The sequence below is a fragment of the Pelmatolapia mariae genome, linkage group LG8, assembly GCF_036321145.2.
Source record: "Pelmatolapia mariae isolate MD_Pm_ZW linkage group LG8, Pm_UMD_F_2, whole genome shotgun sequence".
Classification (NCBI taxonomy): Eukaryota; Metazoa; Chordata; class Actinopteri; order Cichliformes; family Cichlidae; genus Pelmatolapia; species Pelmatolapia mariae.
This window is the reverse complement of record NC_086234.1, coordinates 24,311,694-24,330,502: the sequence shown is the minus strand read 5'-3', so window position 1 is coordinate 24,330,502 and position 18,809 is coordinate 24,311,694. Positions and strand designations below refer to the sequence as shown.

Here is an 18,809-nt window from a genome sequence, read left to right as displayed (position 1 = left end):
TGATATGTTTGACAACTGAGCGGTTTATAGAGGTTATAGCTGGGAGGGAGACCTACAGGTTATTTTTTTTTTTTTTCAAGCCAGCAGATGTCACTCTAGAGCGACAGGCGATCCTTTTTACTACAGAAGAGGAAAAAAAAAGACATTAAAAAAATCAAATATTAAATGTTCAGGTGTATTTTACAAAACATATTCAAATAAATATGAAAACATTATTTGTTATTATTTTCTTCATCTGCAAAAATAAAATAAAATAAAATAAATAAATTGAACCGCATTTCCCACAATGCACTGCAAGGTTGGAGGTTATCTGGACATGTGTAGATACCCAGAACTGCCGCCTCTTTTTAGTGATAAATTAGAACTTTGCTCTGTTTATTGTGCAACACTTATCTTCCGCGCAGGTGTGTGAGTGCTGCGTGTCCGTCAGCGTCCACTCTGCGTGTATATGAGTGACAGCAACGCAGACGCTGAGCGGAACGACAGTCCTGCTACAGACAACCACCCCGCGCTGCTCGACTGCTGTGGAGGGCTCAACAACGTCGATTATTCCAAGGTAAAAGTGAAGCCGTGTCACAGAAAGTTGTTCCGCGTAACGTAGCGCCGCTTCCCTGAGAAGCTACATTTGTCTCTTGACAGACCGACTGAAGAAGCTGAGCTCTGACCGCCGGAAAACACAGTCGGTACAGTTTGTAATTTCACAATAAAAGCACGACTTTCTTCATTCGGAGAACACGTGCTTACTATGACCAGTACAATGCAGCTTCAGCATAAAACACAGACGTAACAATTCTTGCCTGTGTAATTGAGCCATAACATGTATATTTTGTGACATGCAGGGTATTGTTATGCTCTTATTTTGATTAAAACAGAAGAGGTTATGTAACCGGCGCAGGTTGAAAAATAGAGCAGGGAAAGTGCCATGTTTGCTAGCTATTAAATTGTGCATTTCAAAGATAAGTTCATCATTATTGAAGTAATAATACAAATACCACGCAGAACATTTTAACATTACATTTTCCATATCCATAAACGAAATATGTGTTAGTAAATTTAAAAAAAAATGATTAAAGGTTAGGTGTTATTTATTTATTTATTATATTTATCTAACCCAGCCCATCATATTTTTATTTACATTTTAATTTTTTTTTTTTCATATTTTAATTTGTGTATGTATCTGTTGATGGCTGGCAACTTTGTGCAGACGTTTAGCTTCATTTCCACACATGACAAATATAAATATATGTAAAGACGCAAAATGCAAAAATTAAATTGTGTATGCTGTTAGCCTACAGAATCATGTGAGCATGTAATATCTTATCTGCTGCATATATCTCAACAAAGTAATGCTAACTTGTTCAATTTCCCTTTTCTCTTTTCTTATCCTTCCAGATAAAAGATTAGCTGTGATTAGCCTTTTAATTAAAACACACAGTAGTGTGAAGTGTTTTTACAAACCCTTTTGTCCTGCTCCATTAAATCTTGGCAGATATTTATTTACCATTTGCCAGTTTTATTCAGTTTTACCCCCGTAATGTAAGAACTGCAAACCCTCATACTTACCAAGCTCTTGTAATCCAGACCATTCCTTTAGCAAAGCTTCAGGCTAAAAAGAAGTAAATTTTATGTAGTCACGATGCTGTCATGAAGTCTGCAGATCTTTCCTGTTGACTAACTGCAAAATGGCTCACAGTACTTTTGGCTATAATTCCCTTTTGGTGCTGACACTGTGAAGAACACAGAAGACACCCAAAGTAAACAGAGGGCATTAGCCTAAGGACAGATTTTATTGCTTTCCATCACTGGCGTCAGTGGGTATAAAGTGGAAAACCACACAGAGGAGCCTACTGTTTTTGAAAGAAATCTTATCGCTGTTGCTGCACTTCATAAAAATTAATTAAAGTAATCTTTACACCCTTCAGCGTGTTTCACTGTGTGATCTGTGATTATTTTTCTCCTGCTTATTCAGTATCAAAGCGCTGTACGAAAGCTTTTGATATAGCATGACTATGCGGTAACTGGCCAGTTCAGACCATAAGTCAAGGACACATTGGTCAGATTAGGGAAGATGGTTGTATAATGTGTAATAGACTGTATATAAAAGATGAGCTGAAATTTGTTTTGTAGACTTGGCTTGGAATTGGCCGGTAGAGCCAGGGCATTGTCATCTAATGCTAGTTCTGGCTAGTTAGCTTGGTTAACAAGGTGCATCTGTTATTTATTGTCATGTTATATGGAATGGATGTGACCTTAATTGACAAGTCAATTTTTTTGTTTCTCTTATTTTCCCGTGGTTATTTCTTGCAGATGGACTTGACGCTGATGGGAGCCTTCCTAAAACACATTAATGTTTACGACTCCCGCTTGTGTATTGCTGTGATTGCCATCCTTTTTAACCCTTTATTTTGGAATGTGGTAAGTGCTGCTCTAGATTGTATTAGAGCTTTTTTTAGCTACTAAATAAGAGTGTGTATTAGTTTTAATGTGTGTACTTCTCATCCTGTGCAATCAAACCCTTATTCTTCCATTGCCAAAAAGAGCAATTTTTTTCCAATAAATTTTTCTTAGACTTTTCAATTTGACAGAAAAAAACCTGTGATGGTTACCTTCAAATAGTGAAAGTCAATACTTAAAAAAAAAAAAAAGTCGAACCAAACAGTTGGATTGGAGGTCTGTTATTGCAAATAGGATTTGTAGCTTCCAAGATGGCTTCAGTGTCAATTCTGCGTTTTTAGCGTAACAAATGTAGGTCATCAGCATATGAGTTATCAGGTTGAGATCTGAACTTTAACAGGGTCATTAACACTGCCTCAAACCATGACACAGCCCCAAACCATGACACAGCCTCCACTGTTTTACAGATGTCTTTAGACACTCACTGTTGTCTCTCTTTTTTGTCTTCTTCCAAGTCAAAAGAAGCCACAGATTTTGTTTTGTAATTTGGCGTACCTCAGCCTTTTCTCCATGTTTCCCTTTGTTAAGAATGAGTTCTTAACAGCCACTCTGATGAGCATTTCTGATGAGCCTTCGGTGAACAGTAGGTGGATCAACTGAAGGGGAAGATGCAGCCCTCAGGTCTTGTGTCATATCTTTGCTGTTTATTTTCCTATTTGTTAAGGATAGGACTTTCATGTATTATTAATCTGCTGTAAATATTTTTCTTTTGCCCTCCCTGTTCTTCTTTTGCCCTCTACTTATCCACTTTCTTCCCGTTTTTAAGGACTAACTGCACAGCATGCTGAGATATGTCATGTTTTTGGCTAATAGCAGTATGGGAGTCAACGTGTTGGAGATTAGTAACTAAGGAAGAGGCTGCATTCATATTTTTAGTCCTTTACATCATCAGGGGGTAAAGACTCATTACATAAACTTTTATGTGACGCTCCACAGATGCTCCAGGTATCAAGTGCAGGCATAAGTACTCACGTCTTTCCCACTGATGGTAGTTATTGAGACAATTAAGTTAACACTGTGGTCTAATTATATCTACAAGTCTACATAATACTGTAAATACAACATTATGTTACATAAAGCCAACTCAACATATTAATATCTAAAGTACGTAAGCATTAGTTAGATTAAAAAACATGCATATATAACTATACGTCTTTAATTAAAACTTCACAAGAGGTCAAACAGATATATTGCATTTTCATATGTCTCATTGGCTCCAGCAGCCTTCATTTACTCTATGATGCTGCTGCTTAACTTTCATAATAACAATAACAATAATAAATTGCTCTGCAGTGGAATTATTCTCTGAAATTGGCCTAATTTATCCAAAGTTTCACTGCTCCAACAGGTTCATGTGTTGGGTTTCCAGATTCATTTAATTAACCTTTTAATGATGACTCACTTGGCCATTTAATCTATCCACCATAACACCTGCACAGCCCAGCAAGAAGCCCCAGCATGTTTGTCTTATGGAAGGAGAAGCCAATTATCTGCATTTAAGTAAATGTCACTGAGGTACACATTTCAAATCACCCTGTTTCAGCGTAATGATGCAATAGAAGCTTTAAGTGGCTATAATGTGAGACAAACAGCGTTAGGATTTGCTCATATAGAAAGGCTATCAAACTTTTCACTTTTCTATTATCTCCTCTGTTTGAGCTACAGCGCGGTAATTGTCAAAGTTGTGACTACTCTGAATGGAGGTTTAATTAGATTTTATTGGAATATTATCTTGTTAAAGAGTGACTCAACACATTTGGGATGGATGGTGTTATTCTATACCCTAACATCAGGCTAAAGGAACTGCCAGTGGGATTTTAAGAAGAAATGACAATCCCCTTGTTGTCGCCTAAAGAATAAGGAAGATGATTGTATATACTGATTTGATAGGTAGTGGAAAAGTAAATGTTACACTCCCAGTTCACTTTTTCTTTTTGTGAATTAATATAATAGATGAGCTATGGAGGCATTTTGCAGCTAATAATGCTAAAGGACGTTTGGATTAGACAAGTTTCCTCTTGCTAACTGATCCAATAGATGCCATTTCCAAGAAATTTTTGACTGTTTAATTGATTGAGAATTTTACAGGGGTTTTTTTTGTTTTGTTTTTGTTACCAACTAGCTGCTAACTTTGACTTCAGTTTAGCAGTTAGGAAAACGTTTGCTTCAATGAGAACAGCGTGAATAATAATTAAAGAGGTGAAATGTGATGTAACACCTACCAGTTTGAGAATTTCTACTTTGAAGGTAGTTTATTGTATTTTATCCATTATTATCTATGTGCCAGAAGTGGCCATTTTAAATGGGATGTTTCTGCTTTGGGTTAGCCATCTAGTGTGGTTAGCATCTTGTGAATGTATAAAGACACTAATATGTATAATGATACAGTGAAGTAATATTATACATATAAACATGCCAGAATTTATTTTTTGTGTTGTTTTGTTTAAGTGTATTTGTATCTACATGTTTAATTCAGTTTCTGACAGGTTTTATTAAAGCAGGCTACCTGATGAAAGTGTCAAAAAGTCAAAAACTGCAGTTCCTCTAGTGGCAACCTAAGGCTGGTTAACAAAGGCACCAGTGTATCAGCATTGCACCCTAACCCTTGATAACTGAATTAGGAGCGTGGCCACTTTGACTGACATAGCCTAGACAGCATCTATTACTTCAAATTATCAAGCTAGACCTCCTCAATGTTTAGTTTTTGTGCCGTTGGTGCCTTCTGGGGCATTTTAAATAGATTCTCTGAAAACATAATGGCCAGCACTACATACAGTCCAATAACCAAATTTAAAGTTGCAAACTGGCAAGTGTGATATTATTTATATGCTATTAATATATAATATTTTTAGACTACTTAATTAATTTTAACACAGTCAAAGTGTAAAAATGTACCCTAGAGATGTTGTAGCCTGAATTATCTCTAAGAAGGATGAGCATTTAATTGGAAAGCTTCCAACACTCTCATACTTCAAAGTTGCCAGTATACTTTATGATTAATGAGCAAGGACATGAAGCTTCTTTTGCTTTAACAGCTGCAGTGAGAGGTACACGGTGCCCTGTTAGTTGTTTAACACAACAGGAGAGGGTTGAATTGACAGGAGAGTCTGTAAAAGCAAAAGCGTCTGAGCTGAAGATGTTTTGCAGTATGGAACGACCCAGTAATTATCCTGTGGTCTGTCTGCTGTCTGCAGATTTTTTAGGTGACAGAATCACACTGCATTGTGACAAAAGAACACTTATAAGAACGCAAATTGTTTACTGCTGCACATTCAGAGGGAGCCTAAATGTCCGGGTAAGACTAAAGGCAACTGAAGAACAGTTTGGAAGACATTCCCAGCCCTCTTTTGGCTTTGGGACCAAATTCTTTAGATGTGATCTCCTAAGAAGACATTTCTATTCTGTCTGAGTATGTCAGGAAAATAAGGACAGTCCTTTCTGCACACTTACATTTTATTACCAAACTGACTGACAAAAATGCTGATGGTTATTTAAAATTTCATTTTTTATGTGCAGGTTCTTTTTTATTAAGTCTAGTTTGGACCAGACATTTCAGAACCACAAGTACTCTTCTTTTTTTTAAAAAAAAAAGGTTACCATAAGTTTTATGTAGGGTTGTCAAGGTTAAAACCTTAAAGATTTATCGGTGGTTGATATTTTTTGCCAATATTCAGCCAATAATTGTATTAATATTTGTAACTGTTAATAAATGAGAATTAAAAAATAGGGAAGAGGCATAAGAAACACCCTTCAACTGTGTTACAAATGTAGATTTTACATAGTTCGTCTACTAGAGTGCACTCTGCATCTTGTCTGTTGACAGCACACTACAAACTACAAACACAACAACCAGCTGATCTGAGTGTGAATGCCTAAATAACAAACTACAGCCATAATGCCAAAAAGTTGGGTTACTAAATGCAAATAAATATAGAAAGCAAAGATGTGCAAAACTCATAAACCCATATTTTATTTACAAAAGAACATAAAAACATCAACTATTTTAAGTTTTAAGTGAGACATTTTACAATTTCAAGAAAAATATTGGCATGCTTTAAAATTTATCGCAGCAACCTGTAAAAATAGACAGGAAAAGTAAGTCATACTAAAAAGAAACGGCAGAAGGTGTCCTAGAGAGTTTGGGCAGAAATTCACCAATCTGCAAAAATCTGTCTACAAATTGTGGAACAGTTTTAGAATAATGGTCTTCAACAACTCTATCAGCAGGTGAGAGACATTCTGTAGAAGTTGTTTTAGAGTGCAAAAAAAATCTGTATTTCCTGGTCACACAGCTTTTTATTAGAAAACTCCAAGTACCTATTAAAAGTCTCGGCATAGAGATATAAGTCTGCAGTTGGGGTCCTATTGAATACGTGCACCCACACGTGGTTCGACCTGTAAAAAAGCAATCGCAGCTCGGCAGGTACCAGTCAGGAAGCTTTATCCCATTTGCACTCAAACTTTACACAAATAAAGAAGAGCTGTTTTTTATCACCATATGAGGCCACGCTATCCTGGTGTTTCCAAATTGTGTTTCTTATGCAACAAAATATTCCTGATCTGTTCCAACGTTCATACTGAATTGGATGATGTAACTAAAATGAGATGAAGCACAGAGTAGCTGCCCTGTTGCAACATGAAGTCCAGTCGCGCTTCAGTTAATCTTCAAATTAAACCACGTAATGGTGTTTAAAATGCAAGGTTGGTTAACTGCTCTACATCAGGAGGAAAAACACAAACACATCAGAATGTCCAACCTTCTACCTTTGGTCAAACACAAATCGGAGGTTGTTGCTAACACATGCTCAACAAACATGATAAAAACAGACTTGATTTTTGCAGAAACCAGCAAATAATACTAGAGTTGCCATCTTCTAATGGCTGCTATTTATAAAACTTCATATTGGAATGTAGAAGTTGTCCCACGCATGTCAGAGAGATACCCCCCTACCGTATGTCAAACCAGTGATTTATAACCATGATAAATATCATAAAACTACGATATTTCAGAATCTCTGTAACAATCAGTAATCATATGACCAAAAAAATGATCATCAATCTAAACCAAACCATGAAGATAGCTGTAGAAACTGACTGTTATAACTCTCAACATTTGAACCAAAAATGTCACATTTGTATTCATCAGTTCCCACTGATTGGGTGTAATTTGACATACTTCAGCCTTTTCTCCCAGGTACCTTTGCTGTAACAACCTTTCCCCTGAACCGTCTCTGCTGAGGCTTCAGCAAACAGTAAATGGATTTTTTTCTTTCTCATTTCCTAAGACATGACTTTCAGATACTGTTCACCTGATACTTTTTCTTTTTATGCCTCCACTTGTCCAGTTTTCTCACATTTTTAAAATTACACTGCACACCATGCTGACATACGCCAAGTTTTTGGCTAATTGCTCTGCAGCATTAACCTTACTGACTAAAAAAAATAATAATAACACTATTTTAGGCTTGTTGAATTGTTATCACATTATATTTGGCATTTTCATAGATTCAGATAAAGTGTTTTTGTGATAGGCTGTTACTAACAAAGTACCCAAAGATACAATCTAAAATGGGTTGTCAGTTAGGTGCCTTATTTATAACCTTGAATGATTAATAAGTCAGTGTTAAGTGGCTTGAAAAACTAAAGATGGTCTTTGAAAATGGTCAAGTACAAGAGCTGTACTAAAAATGAATGAAAAAGCAGCCAGTGTCCAAAGAAAACCTATAAAAGACCCCCGGAAAGCCTGGGGGATTGCTGTTCAAAGCCACTTTAAAAAATTACAAAAATTCTCTGGATCCTTGGAAGCAAAATGCAAACAGATTACTTTTTCACAGTACTATATTATTGTATTGAATGCTAAAATGAAGTACCACATAATCGTAAATAGCTAACTACTGAGTAGTCATAGGTGTTAAATGGTATCATCAACAGTCTCAAATATGTTTTGCACCATTTTTTTTTGTTAAAAAATGTTTAAAAAATATATTTCTTTTCATAGTAAAGGTTGCTATCCTTGCTGTAAACCATGATCAGTAAGTCTGCGACTGCAGGAATGACAGTGTAAAGTTTCACCTGAACAAGAGCGTCTGTCAGAGTGCTGTGAGTAATTCTACCAGGATGACTCATACTTGAGGTGAAATCACAAAAGAAGGGGTGCAAAAGAAAGGAGAAAAAACACTGGTAAAGCAGCAAAAGCAATCCACCTACTTCTTAAAGTAGTTCTTCATAATGTCTATTGTATAACCTGTAAAGTAATAGAATATTAAATCCATAAAAAGGATCATGACGCTCACGTGATAGTTGTACTTGAAATACACTGCCGATCACAACCGATTCCTCCCTCGAGAATGCTGCAGCCATGATCAGACATCATCTTTTTAAGACATTTAATGTTTTGATTGAAGAAACCCAATCAAAACAGAGTTTTTCCAGAGTTGATATTGCTGTAATGAATGTTGCTTCAGCAACCACTTTGAAGCATTGAAATATTCAGGATCACGCCCAATTGTTAACAATTTTATCTGTCTCTAAAACAGACCCCGCTGCAGCCATGTTTTCTCTTTCTTTAGTGCTGTGTGTTTAATCCATGACACATCCAGTGCCAGGAAATTGAATTAAAGAAAGAGCTGGAAAACTTGTGGTCTAAAATTGCAGGCTCAGCAGGGCCAGGAGGGCAGTGTGCCAGAGTGAGGCTGTGACACATTGACCTTGTTATGAAATGAGGACAATCCTGAGCTTTAGGCCCCAGAAATCAGCCTGTGGTTGCACCAATTCTGGGCATGGTGCACTTTGTGTGTAGGGAATGGTTGAATCTCTGCAGGCATTACTGACCTCAGCAACACCTGCACAGTGTGGGCTTTGAGCCTGTGTGTGTATGTAGGTGGTCTATACACTGACTCAGGTACCCTGTCTGAGAGCCGGTACATGGACTTAAGACGGCAATATATCTCTGCCAGTCCAGATATTGCGCCTGCAGTTTGTGTAGAAAACTTGAATATGCTCTTAATTGCAGTGCAACACTGACTGTGATGATTGCTAATTAGCATTTCATTGGAATTGTTAATTACTCATGATTTCTAAATGTGAATCATCTCTTATAAGCAAGTTCTTTGATTGCTTAGGCATGCATGGTGTAATTTCTGAAAGGTTTGGATGTAGTGTCTAAATGATGGTTGTGCTTTTTAGGAGCTAGAATGGGCTTAATTGTCCTGTGTGTAAGCTTCATAATCTGTGGCATTTTTACAGTCATACCACTTCGATCAAACAGTGTTATAAAAAGTGTTAATTTTGTTGACCAATAATTTTCATCATAGTTTTCGTCAGCAAACTTTTTTTTTTTTGATGAAAACTAAATAAAACCTAATGCACAAGGACTATGATGAAATGTATTGACACTTTCATCAATCTCTTTGTGCAGTAAAGCTAGACTACTATAATCTGATGATGATTAGCCGACTAAAACTGAAAGAATTCAGATTTTTAAATTATAACTAAAACTAAATGACATTTCAGTCAAAAGACTATGAGTAAAACTAAATCAAAATTAACTTTCAAAATTACACTGGTTTGAAGAAATTTGTATAAAAAATAGTAAGTTCTTTTGTGTTGGCTAGCACCACTTACTTAAGAGTAAGTGGTGCTAGCTACTAGATTCAGAGTGACAGTAAATATTTTTTATATACTTATCGGCAGAAGAGGACCTGAATACATTACATTGCTTTTCAGTAATGTCACACTTTTAGTGTGAACTCCTTTATAAAAGAGTTGAATTTGTTTAACAGTTGTTGTTTACAAGGCTTTCTATTTTTTTAAATAGATTTTTATAAATATTAACTGCTTTTAAAATTATGTAGACTTTTCTGTCTCAACATTTTATATAACTACAAACTAATTATACTACTAATTGCTACTTATTGTTTTGTTAAAGTGCTTACTACACAAGTATTTTAAAAAAGGAACAACAATAATAGTGGCTGAAACAAATTATTAGTCGCATAATGTAGGACTGGGCGATATGACCCAAAATTCATATCTCGATATTCTTTAGCTGGATGGCGATATACGATATATATCTCGATATTTTTTAAAGCCATAAAGTAAGAACAAAAAGAGAGTTCTTAGTCAAAGCTGTGTCCCAAATCTCACATAGGCACTTTTATTAACATACAGCGTAGATGTACAAGAAAAAATTACTCAGAAATAAATTATCAGCATTTATTAAATAACAATGCTCCATAAATAAAATAAAAAGAATTTTGTTTTTGTGCATAACAAAAAGCTCACAATTGTGCAGTCAAAATGTAAAATAAAAGATGCTGAGCATAATAACAAAGACAGATTTCGCAGCTGCTCTGTTCCCAAGTTCTACCGCGTGACAGACAGCCTGGAGTTTGAAATCCTCTTTGTAACCGTGTCTCTTAACAGGTGCCATTTGTGGTCCTTATACACACACAATACGGTAATATTACGTTGAAGCACAGTACGTATCACTCCGCGAGGCTCCAGACTACGGTAGCCGTAATGCTCCAACAATCCATCAAGCAGTGAGGCTTTGTAGCTTACCAAAGTCGTACCAAAACATTTTTTGAAAGGTTTCTGAGCACTGTGTACCACATAAAATCAGTTCGCGATCAGTAAGCACAATCAGAATTCATACTTAAGGCACACTGTCGATTTTTGAGAAAATGAAAGGATTTTAGGCGTCAACGCGTTAGCCCGTTTAGCTCGTTAACTCGTTGACGTCGTCCAGCCCCACGCACGGGGCGATCCACGGTAACTCGTTAACAGAGATTTGCCCCGTTAATGCAGTTATGGCGTTAACGTCATGCTGACAGCACTAAAATAGTAATCTCCAAATGTTTTCTTTTTACCGACCAGCTCCTCTTTGATAGCTGCCGTGTCCATCTTGTCGTTGCCTGCAGGTGAAACGATGGGGGAGGGGGAGTTGTGTTCCGTGAAGGAGAGAGGCGAGGCAGAGTAACGTTGCGTAGAGACAAAAGTGGACGAAAGAGAGGCAAACTTGCGGCTCCACAAGTATAATTATAACATAACATAGACTATATCGATATAAACGATATTGTCACATCTCATATCTCATATAAAAATATATCGATATATTTAAAAACTTGATATATCGCCCAGTCCTAGTGTAATGGTTTAGTCTAGACGCAGTTTCAAATTTGCAGAAAGCTGAGATATATGTGTTGTGCAGTGTTTGCCAATTTCGCTGCACAAAACCATGGTAACCTTTGAAAGTCATTCATAGTCTGCTGGCGGAGTGTCACAATATCAGAAATTTGATAATTGGTAGAAATACCAAGATAGTGGCATAACTATCAGATTTCGGAATCAGCAATACATACATACGCACAGTGTTACATGCTGTATAACAATAGCTACCCACTACTCGCATGAACTGTTGCTAAATTAGCCTAACATAATAGTGTTAGCCTTTGCGTAAGTTTTGTCTAGATTGTTGCTAAGTTAATGTATAACTTTTTTCTTTCTTTTTTTTACATAATTTTTTTTTTTTTTTTTTTTTTTAAAGAGAGATCCAGATCTGTACATGGTCTCAGTAGATTCGTCACCAACCACCATTCCACATAGTGTTATATCTCTGCTTTACTGCTCTACTCTTACTTTTTGCTGTATGTCTTGCTCTCTCATCCACACTGCCCCATCTGCATAACCACTAGGGCATTGATGACGAAAAGACTCAAGTAATTCATATTAGCCTGTCATTCCTGTACCTCAAAGTTTTTAGTTGAAACCTTATACAATCTTTATTATTTCAAAAGAATCACAGGCAAAGCAGGGTATTAATGATTTTAAGTCACGGTTATGCAGTCATGGACAGGTTTGTGTCCCACACTCCTCTTTCTGCTCTCTGCTTACATCCTCTCTTTCTAAAACTAGCACCTAGGTGAAAGAAAAGGGATGGTGACACTGATATTTTTAAAGCTTTATTTTTATGCCATTTGCATCTATCATCACTGAAACCCTTGAATGAGTTTCCATGGCAACAGCCATGTACAGTATACCATGTGTTTGTGTAGATGACATTTCTGCTCATATTGTAAAACAAATGCTTCATTCGCATTTTGTTTTCACATAGAAATAATCTTTTTTAGGTGGCATTACATGCATGTTTTGGAGCTATGTATCTAATTCACTGGTAGGAAAGTGGTCAGCTTGTCTTTTCTTGGTTTATCTACCTTGGGCTCACATTCCAGCTAGAATTCACACTTGACTTCAGGCTCTAGGTAAAGCAAGGTTTTTATGCAAAGCATGTTCTGATGACCTTAAAAATGTTTGCCTGCAAAACAGTTTGCTTATATTTTGTGGAAAAGGGGCTGACAAAGTCTACTTGAACCCAGACAGGGGCTCATATAAATAATGATAATTTAACACATTGTCTTTGCTGCAAATGACTGATTGCCAGGAGATAGACTGTAATATTCTGAAGTTTGAAAAAGAAAATATAGATAATGAGGTAACAGAATAAAAAGCTCTTATTATTAAGTTGTAGTATACGGACAAAAGTTTTGGTTAACATCTCTCAATCTCTACAGTCAGGTATTGGTCCCATTGCCATGAGACTCCCACAAAACTTAAGCACCTACCTTGACCCACCTTCACAACTGTTTGTGACACCTACTGCAAACAGTTGGGAAAGAATGGGTCACTCTAAAAAGCTCAAAGTAGCGCAGTACTGTAATAGGATGCCACCGTTGCAACAAGTGAGTGTGTGAAACCTCTTCCCTCCGAGATATTCCGAGATATTTTTTTTTCCAGGATTAAATGAAAAAAAAAAACAACAACAACAACCCCAAAACACTTTGGTCCTTCAAATGTTAATCCTGGTGTTTTATTGTGTTTTATTGTTGCAAATGGAAGCATTTAAGAGCAATTCAGCGATGAAACAGCAGACCATGTAAACTTACAATGTGGAGTCATCAAGTGCCAAGGTAATGCAGTGTAATGTTCTACAGACTCAATGACTACAGAATTCAAAACAGACCACCACTGGACTCTGGAGCAGGAGAAATGTGTTCTGTAGAGTGATGAATCCTGCTTCTTTACCTGCCTGACTCCACTGTAACATTTGCTGGAGGACAGGTAATGCTATGGGATTGTTTCACTGGGGTTGGCCCCGTAGAGCCAATGAAGAGAAAGCTTAGTCCTTCACCATTAGAGAATTCTGTGCTTCCGACACTGTGGGAGTAATGACCTGTACCAAATGCAGTGAGTGCTCACACTTAGCATTATTATTATTATTAGTTTATTGTTATTGTCACCACAAGTACCTGCTGTACTGGTTCTACCTACAGTATCTACCTACCTACCTGCCTACCTACCAGTGTTTTAGCTTCTATTTGTGACTGACCTGCTCTATGACTACCACATATTTTTTAGTCCTCCATCTGTCCTTTTGTTCTCACTTTCCATTTCTTTTGGCACTTGAATGTTATCAAAAGAGGAGCAGATACACGTGCCCTATTGAGAGACCTTAAAAGAAAGTAAATCCTCTTTTAGTTCTAAGGTTTTATAAATCAGGACATAATAAAATAATATCTGGTCCTTAGCAGAATGAACAATAACACCAAAAGGTCATACCAATGTTCAGACAATTTGCAAAAAACCCAAGAACTACATACGATACAATTTTATTTATATAGCACATTTAAAAACCAAAGGTATGCCAAAGTGTTTCACAGAACCAATTAAGAGCAATAACAGATATATGGGCTCAAAATGTGGTCATAAATATTTTGTACTTGTAAATCAGTTTTGTACTTGTAAATCAGGATTTGTATGTGTAAAAAGAATTTGTGTGTGCGTAAAAAAGATTTGTATGTGTAAAAAGAATTTATGTGTGCGTAAAAAAGATTTGTGTGTGGACTGGAGTTTGTACTTGTAACGCTGCAAGTTACAAGTACGAATTTTGACCCTATTTTTCTTCCTTTCATCTGATTGGTCAATGTCATGTCAATCACAAATGTAACAATCCAATCAGAGAACAGATGGGTTTGGCTATGTCCATATGTGGTATATAGGGCTTGGCCTTAGAGATTAGACGTAATTGATAGAAACTAGATTTAACTACATATCAGACTCTACAAGCTTCAGTCAATGTATTAAATGCTAAAGTTTGTGACAGTACAATTAGGAAAAGACTGAGTAGGTATGGCATGTTGGAAGAGTTTCTGGGCGAACGTCTCTTCTCTCAAAAAGAACATGGCATGTCAACACAAACGCCTCATACCAACTGTGAAGCACGGTGGTGGAGGGGTGATACTTTGGGCTTCGAGTCAACCATAAACTCCTCTGTACACCAAAGAGTCAAATGTGAGGCCATCTGGTTGACGGCTAAAGCCTGCCTGAAATAACTGAAACCTTCAGACATCCACCTGGTTGAATTTTGTGTCATGACCTTAGGAGAGCTGTGTATAAACAAATGGGCTATAATTTCTATGCAACAATGTGAGAGACTGGTAAGTGATTAATAATTAATCACTTATCAGGCATTAATAATTATATCTCCATTCATACCTTAAATCTCATTAGTACCCTTTACATTATTGTTGCTAATTTTTCTACGATGAGTTTAAAATGAAATGAACACGTCCGGTACAACTCACCATTTTAGTTCAACAAAACAAGGACAAAGAAAAAGGAATACCACCCTGTTTGTAATGACTCACCAGGCTGCACTGAGTGTTATTAGCGTGAATATCAATATTTTCTTTTTCAGAATCAGAATACTTTATTAATCACTAAAGAAGTTATGTGGGTTACAGTTGCTCCAAGACAGTAACTGTAATAAACTAAACTAATTAAATAATACAATATGTTAGAGTTTACAAATGTAAGAAATAGCACTAATATATACAAATCACTCAATTATAAATCTCAAGAATATTACAGACTTCATGTCAGTGGGCATTTATCTGAGAGAAAAATTCAGATTACAAATGACATTTGAGACTGATCAAGAATCTGAATCTGAAAGCTGAGTTTTGAAGTAATGATGTGGATGTAGTAGCAAAATCTTGGGACGAATACACCAAGTATAGTGCATACAGGTTTGTTTATTACAAAGCCAGTCACTGAAAGTGATCCTAAGATAGAAGCCATTATATCGTTTTTCAGCTTCCAGTTTTGACTGCCCTACTCTGTGGCTGCCACTTATTTTTCTGTATTAAGCTACATCTTTGAGCCCTTCCCTCTTTGGTCCTCCTGCACCTGTCCTTTTCTTCTCCCTTTCTTGGGTCCTTGAATATTATCAGCAGAGAAACGGATACAGACAGAGGCTGCATGGACATGTATGTGTGTTTTAGGGGTTCATACCCAACATCAGTGCACTTAACTGTGACAAGAGTCTGCTAGGACATGAAGTCCAAAGTGGGACCAAGAGAGTTGCTGTTGTGCGGATTTTGAGAGGTTCTTGCTTTCCCAGATAAACTCACGCTCACCAACAAAAGTAACAGCGTTCACATCAGCTTGTATAAAGGTCACATTAGTAAGATTGACATTTTCTTTAGCTAATCTCAAACTCTTTGCTATCTTTAGTAACTATATACTATCACTAGTATAAAACCCTGAACTGATACCATATATCAGTTTTGTCCCGTCATTAGTTATGTCAAAGCCAGTGCATAATTGGTCCATTCTGAAAGGATACCATACTAGTTATAGTAGTAATAAATTCAAGATAGGTTTTAAATATGGGTTCTAAGCATTAGTATGGTGTAATATGGTAAAAATATGTTACAAGTAATGCTTTTTTAAGGTAATTGAAATGGAATAGTAGTTCTTACAACAGTTCAAATGTAATTTATGACTCTTTATGGCAGGACTGTACACCCCATCACAATAAATACAATACAATACAATACAACTTTATTTGTGTAGCACGTTTAAAAGACCAGCGGTGCACCAAAGTGCTTTACAATAAAAACAGGAAATTAAGACAATAAATAAAAGACTATTAACAAAGTACCACATATGTCATCAGGTTAAGGGCACTAATTATACAGCAATAGAAGGGAATATAAGAACAAAGTTACTAAGAACAGATATAGCTAAAAGATAAAATACATAAATAAGAAATTGAACCAAATATAAAACAGGGACGCTAACTAGATGGAAAAGCTATGTTGAATAAATGAGTTTTTAAACGGGATTTAAAAGATAAAACGGAGTCTGACGCACAGATAGCGATAGGAAGGTTGTTCCACAGATTTGGTGCAACCAAGGCAAAAGCACGATCACCCCTAGATTTAAGTCTAGATCTAGGCTGAGCCAAGAGTAATTGGGCTGAAGACCTGAGGGCTCGCCCAGGGACATGTAGACTAAGAAGATCGACAAGATAACGAGGGGCTAAATTATTTATAATTTTAAAGGTGAGCAACAATATTTTAAATTCAATGCGATATTTTATGGGTAACCAATGCAAATCAATAAGAACAGGGGTGATAGAGGCATGCTTTCTAGTGCCAGTCAGGAGGCGAGCCGCAGCATTCTGGACAAGCTGAAGTCTGTGAAGGAGAGCGGAGTGAAGACCAAAGTAGAGAGAATTACAGTAATCCAATCTAGAAGTCACAAAAGCATGAATGAGCTTTACAAGATCTTTATGAGGGACATAGTGCTTAGCCTTAGCAATAAGGCGCAGTTGGTAAAAACTAGATTTGATTACTGAAGACGTGTGTTAAATGGCGAAATCTAAAACTTATTTGGCCTCCTATGGCACTTATTGGATAACAGATTATTGGATAAGAAATCAGTAAATATTATAAAGATATAAAGTAAATAACTTCTGGTTTAGTTTAAGCAAATGTTGATTTTGATTAATAAATATGTATTGTTTTGTATTTAAAAAAAGTAATGGCACAAACATATCCAGTCCAGTTCTCCCCTCAAAAATAGAGGTCAGTCTTAGTGGAACAAATAATTATGCCACCTAGCACATGCATTATTAATCCCACCGTATGTGAGGATAAAACTGTTAAAGCAAACAGCATATTAATAGTCATGTGAGCTTCTCTCTACATATTAAGATGGTGTCGGTCATCAGGTCTGTGCTGCCCAGTGACCTACATTTGAGGAAAGAAAGGGCTTATCAGCTAATGCTGTCAGCAGAGGTCAGGGCAAAACAAAAATGATGACAACTAGAGACTCTCTTGAGTTTAGGACCACACCCTTTTCAGCAATATTCTGTCAATTCGCTTTGACCAACTTGGATTTGGTACTCTCTGATATTATAGCAATGACTTAGTAGAGTGCAGTGTTACTGCTAAAAGAGATGGCTGGATCCATGAGCGTGACCAGAGATTTGACAATCATCATCTTTGTCTTCTAGTCAGAAAATTCACTGACTTCAGTCACTTTGACCTCAAGTGACTGAAGTCAATAAAAGCAGATGCATTTGTTTCAGCGATGCAAGAGATACTCGTGTATTTATCGCTAGAGTGAAGAACTAAAGTTTCAGTTCATTGCTTTTACAATTTTATTCACTAGACTTTTTTTTTCACTTGCAATCAATTACACTGATTGGAAGGATGACGTGACCTTAGATGTACCTACACAGCGTAGGCTAATGTCTGCATGTTTTGGTGAGTCACACCAGTGGGCACAATGGAAACAGTTTCGAGATTGTTGATGTTTTCTTCTGGTTGTCACATTAAAAGTCTGATATGCTGTTTGATTTGCTATAGTTAAAAGAAACTGATGCTGGCATTTCAAATTGGCCTTTTGAACGAAGTCTTTAAGATATAGTCATTTTTTTGTTTTCACAGAAATTTAACAACTTTAAGTACACACTTGCTGGCTCTATAGGAATTAAGAGGGTGGGGGGACAAACAAACAGAAAAAGCATGGCACAGTGTCTGAGTTTGCAAAGTTGCATCTAAACAAATTACACAAATTCTGGAATTTGATGTCCATTGGACAGCAAGTCCAAAGTGGAGATGTTTGGCCATAATGCATAGTGCCATGTTTGGCAAAAACCAAGCACAGCATATCAGCATAAACATCTCATACCAACTGACAGGGCTTGGGCAACTTGCAGTTACTCAGTTGACCATGAACTTCTCTGTATACCAAATTATTTCAGAGTAAAATGCACGGTAATCTGTCCAACGGCTAAGGCTTGTCCCAAATGGTGTTTGTTAAGTTAATGGTGCTAAATGTGGTTCAACAAGTCACTGAATCACGGGCATCCATATACTTAGTTTTTTACACAGAAGGACTGGAGCGAAGTTTCCTGCTTAGAGTTAAATTTTTGTCATTATGGGATTTTTCCTCCCACGGAAGACCAGGAGTATTTAATCAGTTCCATTTGTCTGTCTGTCTGT

General features: G+C 36.7%; 1 protein-coding gene across 1 annotated transcript in view; it reads left to right on the top strand.

Annotated features, from left to right (window-relative positions):
• Positions 1-448: 448 nt before the first annotated feature.
• Positions 449-18,809, top strand: part of pemt (phosphatidylethanolamine N-methyltransferase) — an 80,028-nt gene continuing 61,667 nt past the window's right edge. Inside the window, exons 1-2 of the mRNA XM_063481630.2 lie at positions 449-556; positions 2,308-2,415. Of these exons, the coding sequence (XP_063337700.1) occupies positions 449-556; positions 2,308-2,415 (216 nt within the window). The remainder of the gene's footprint in view (positions 557-2,307; positions 2,416-18,809) is intronic.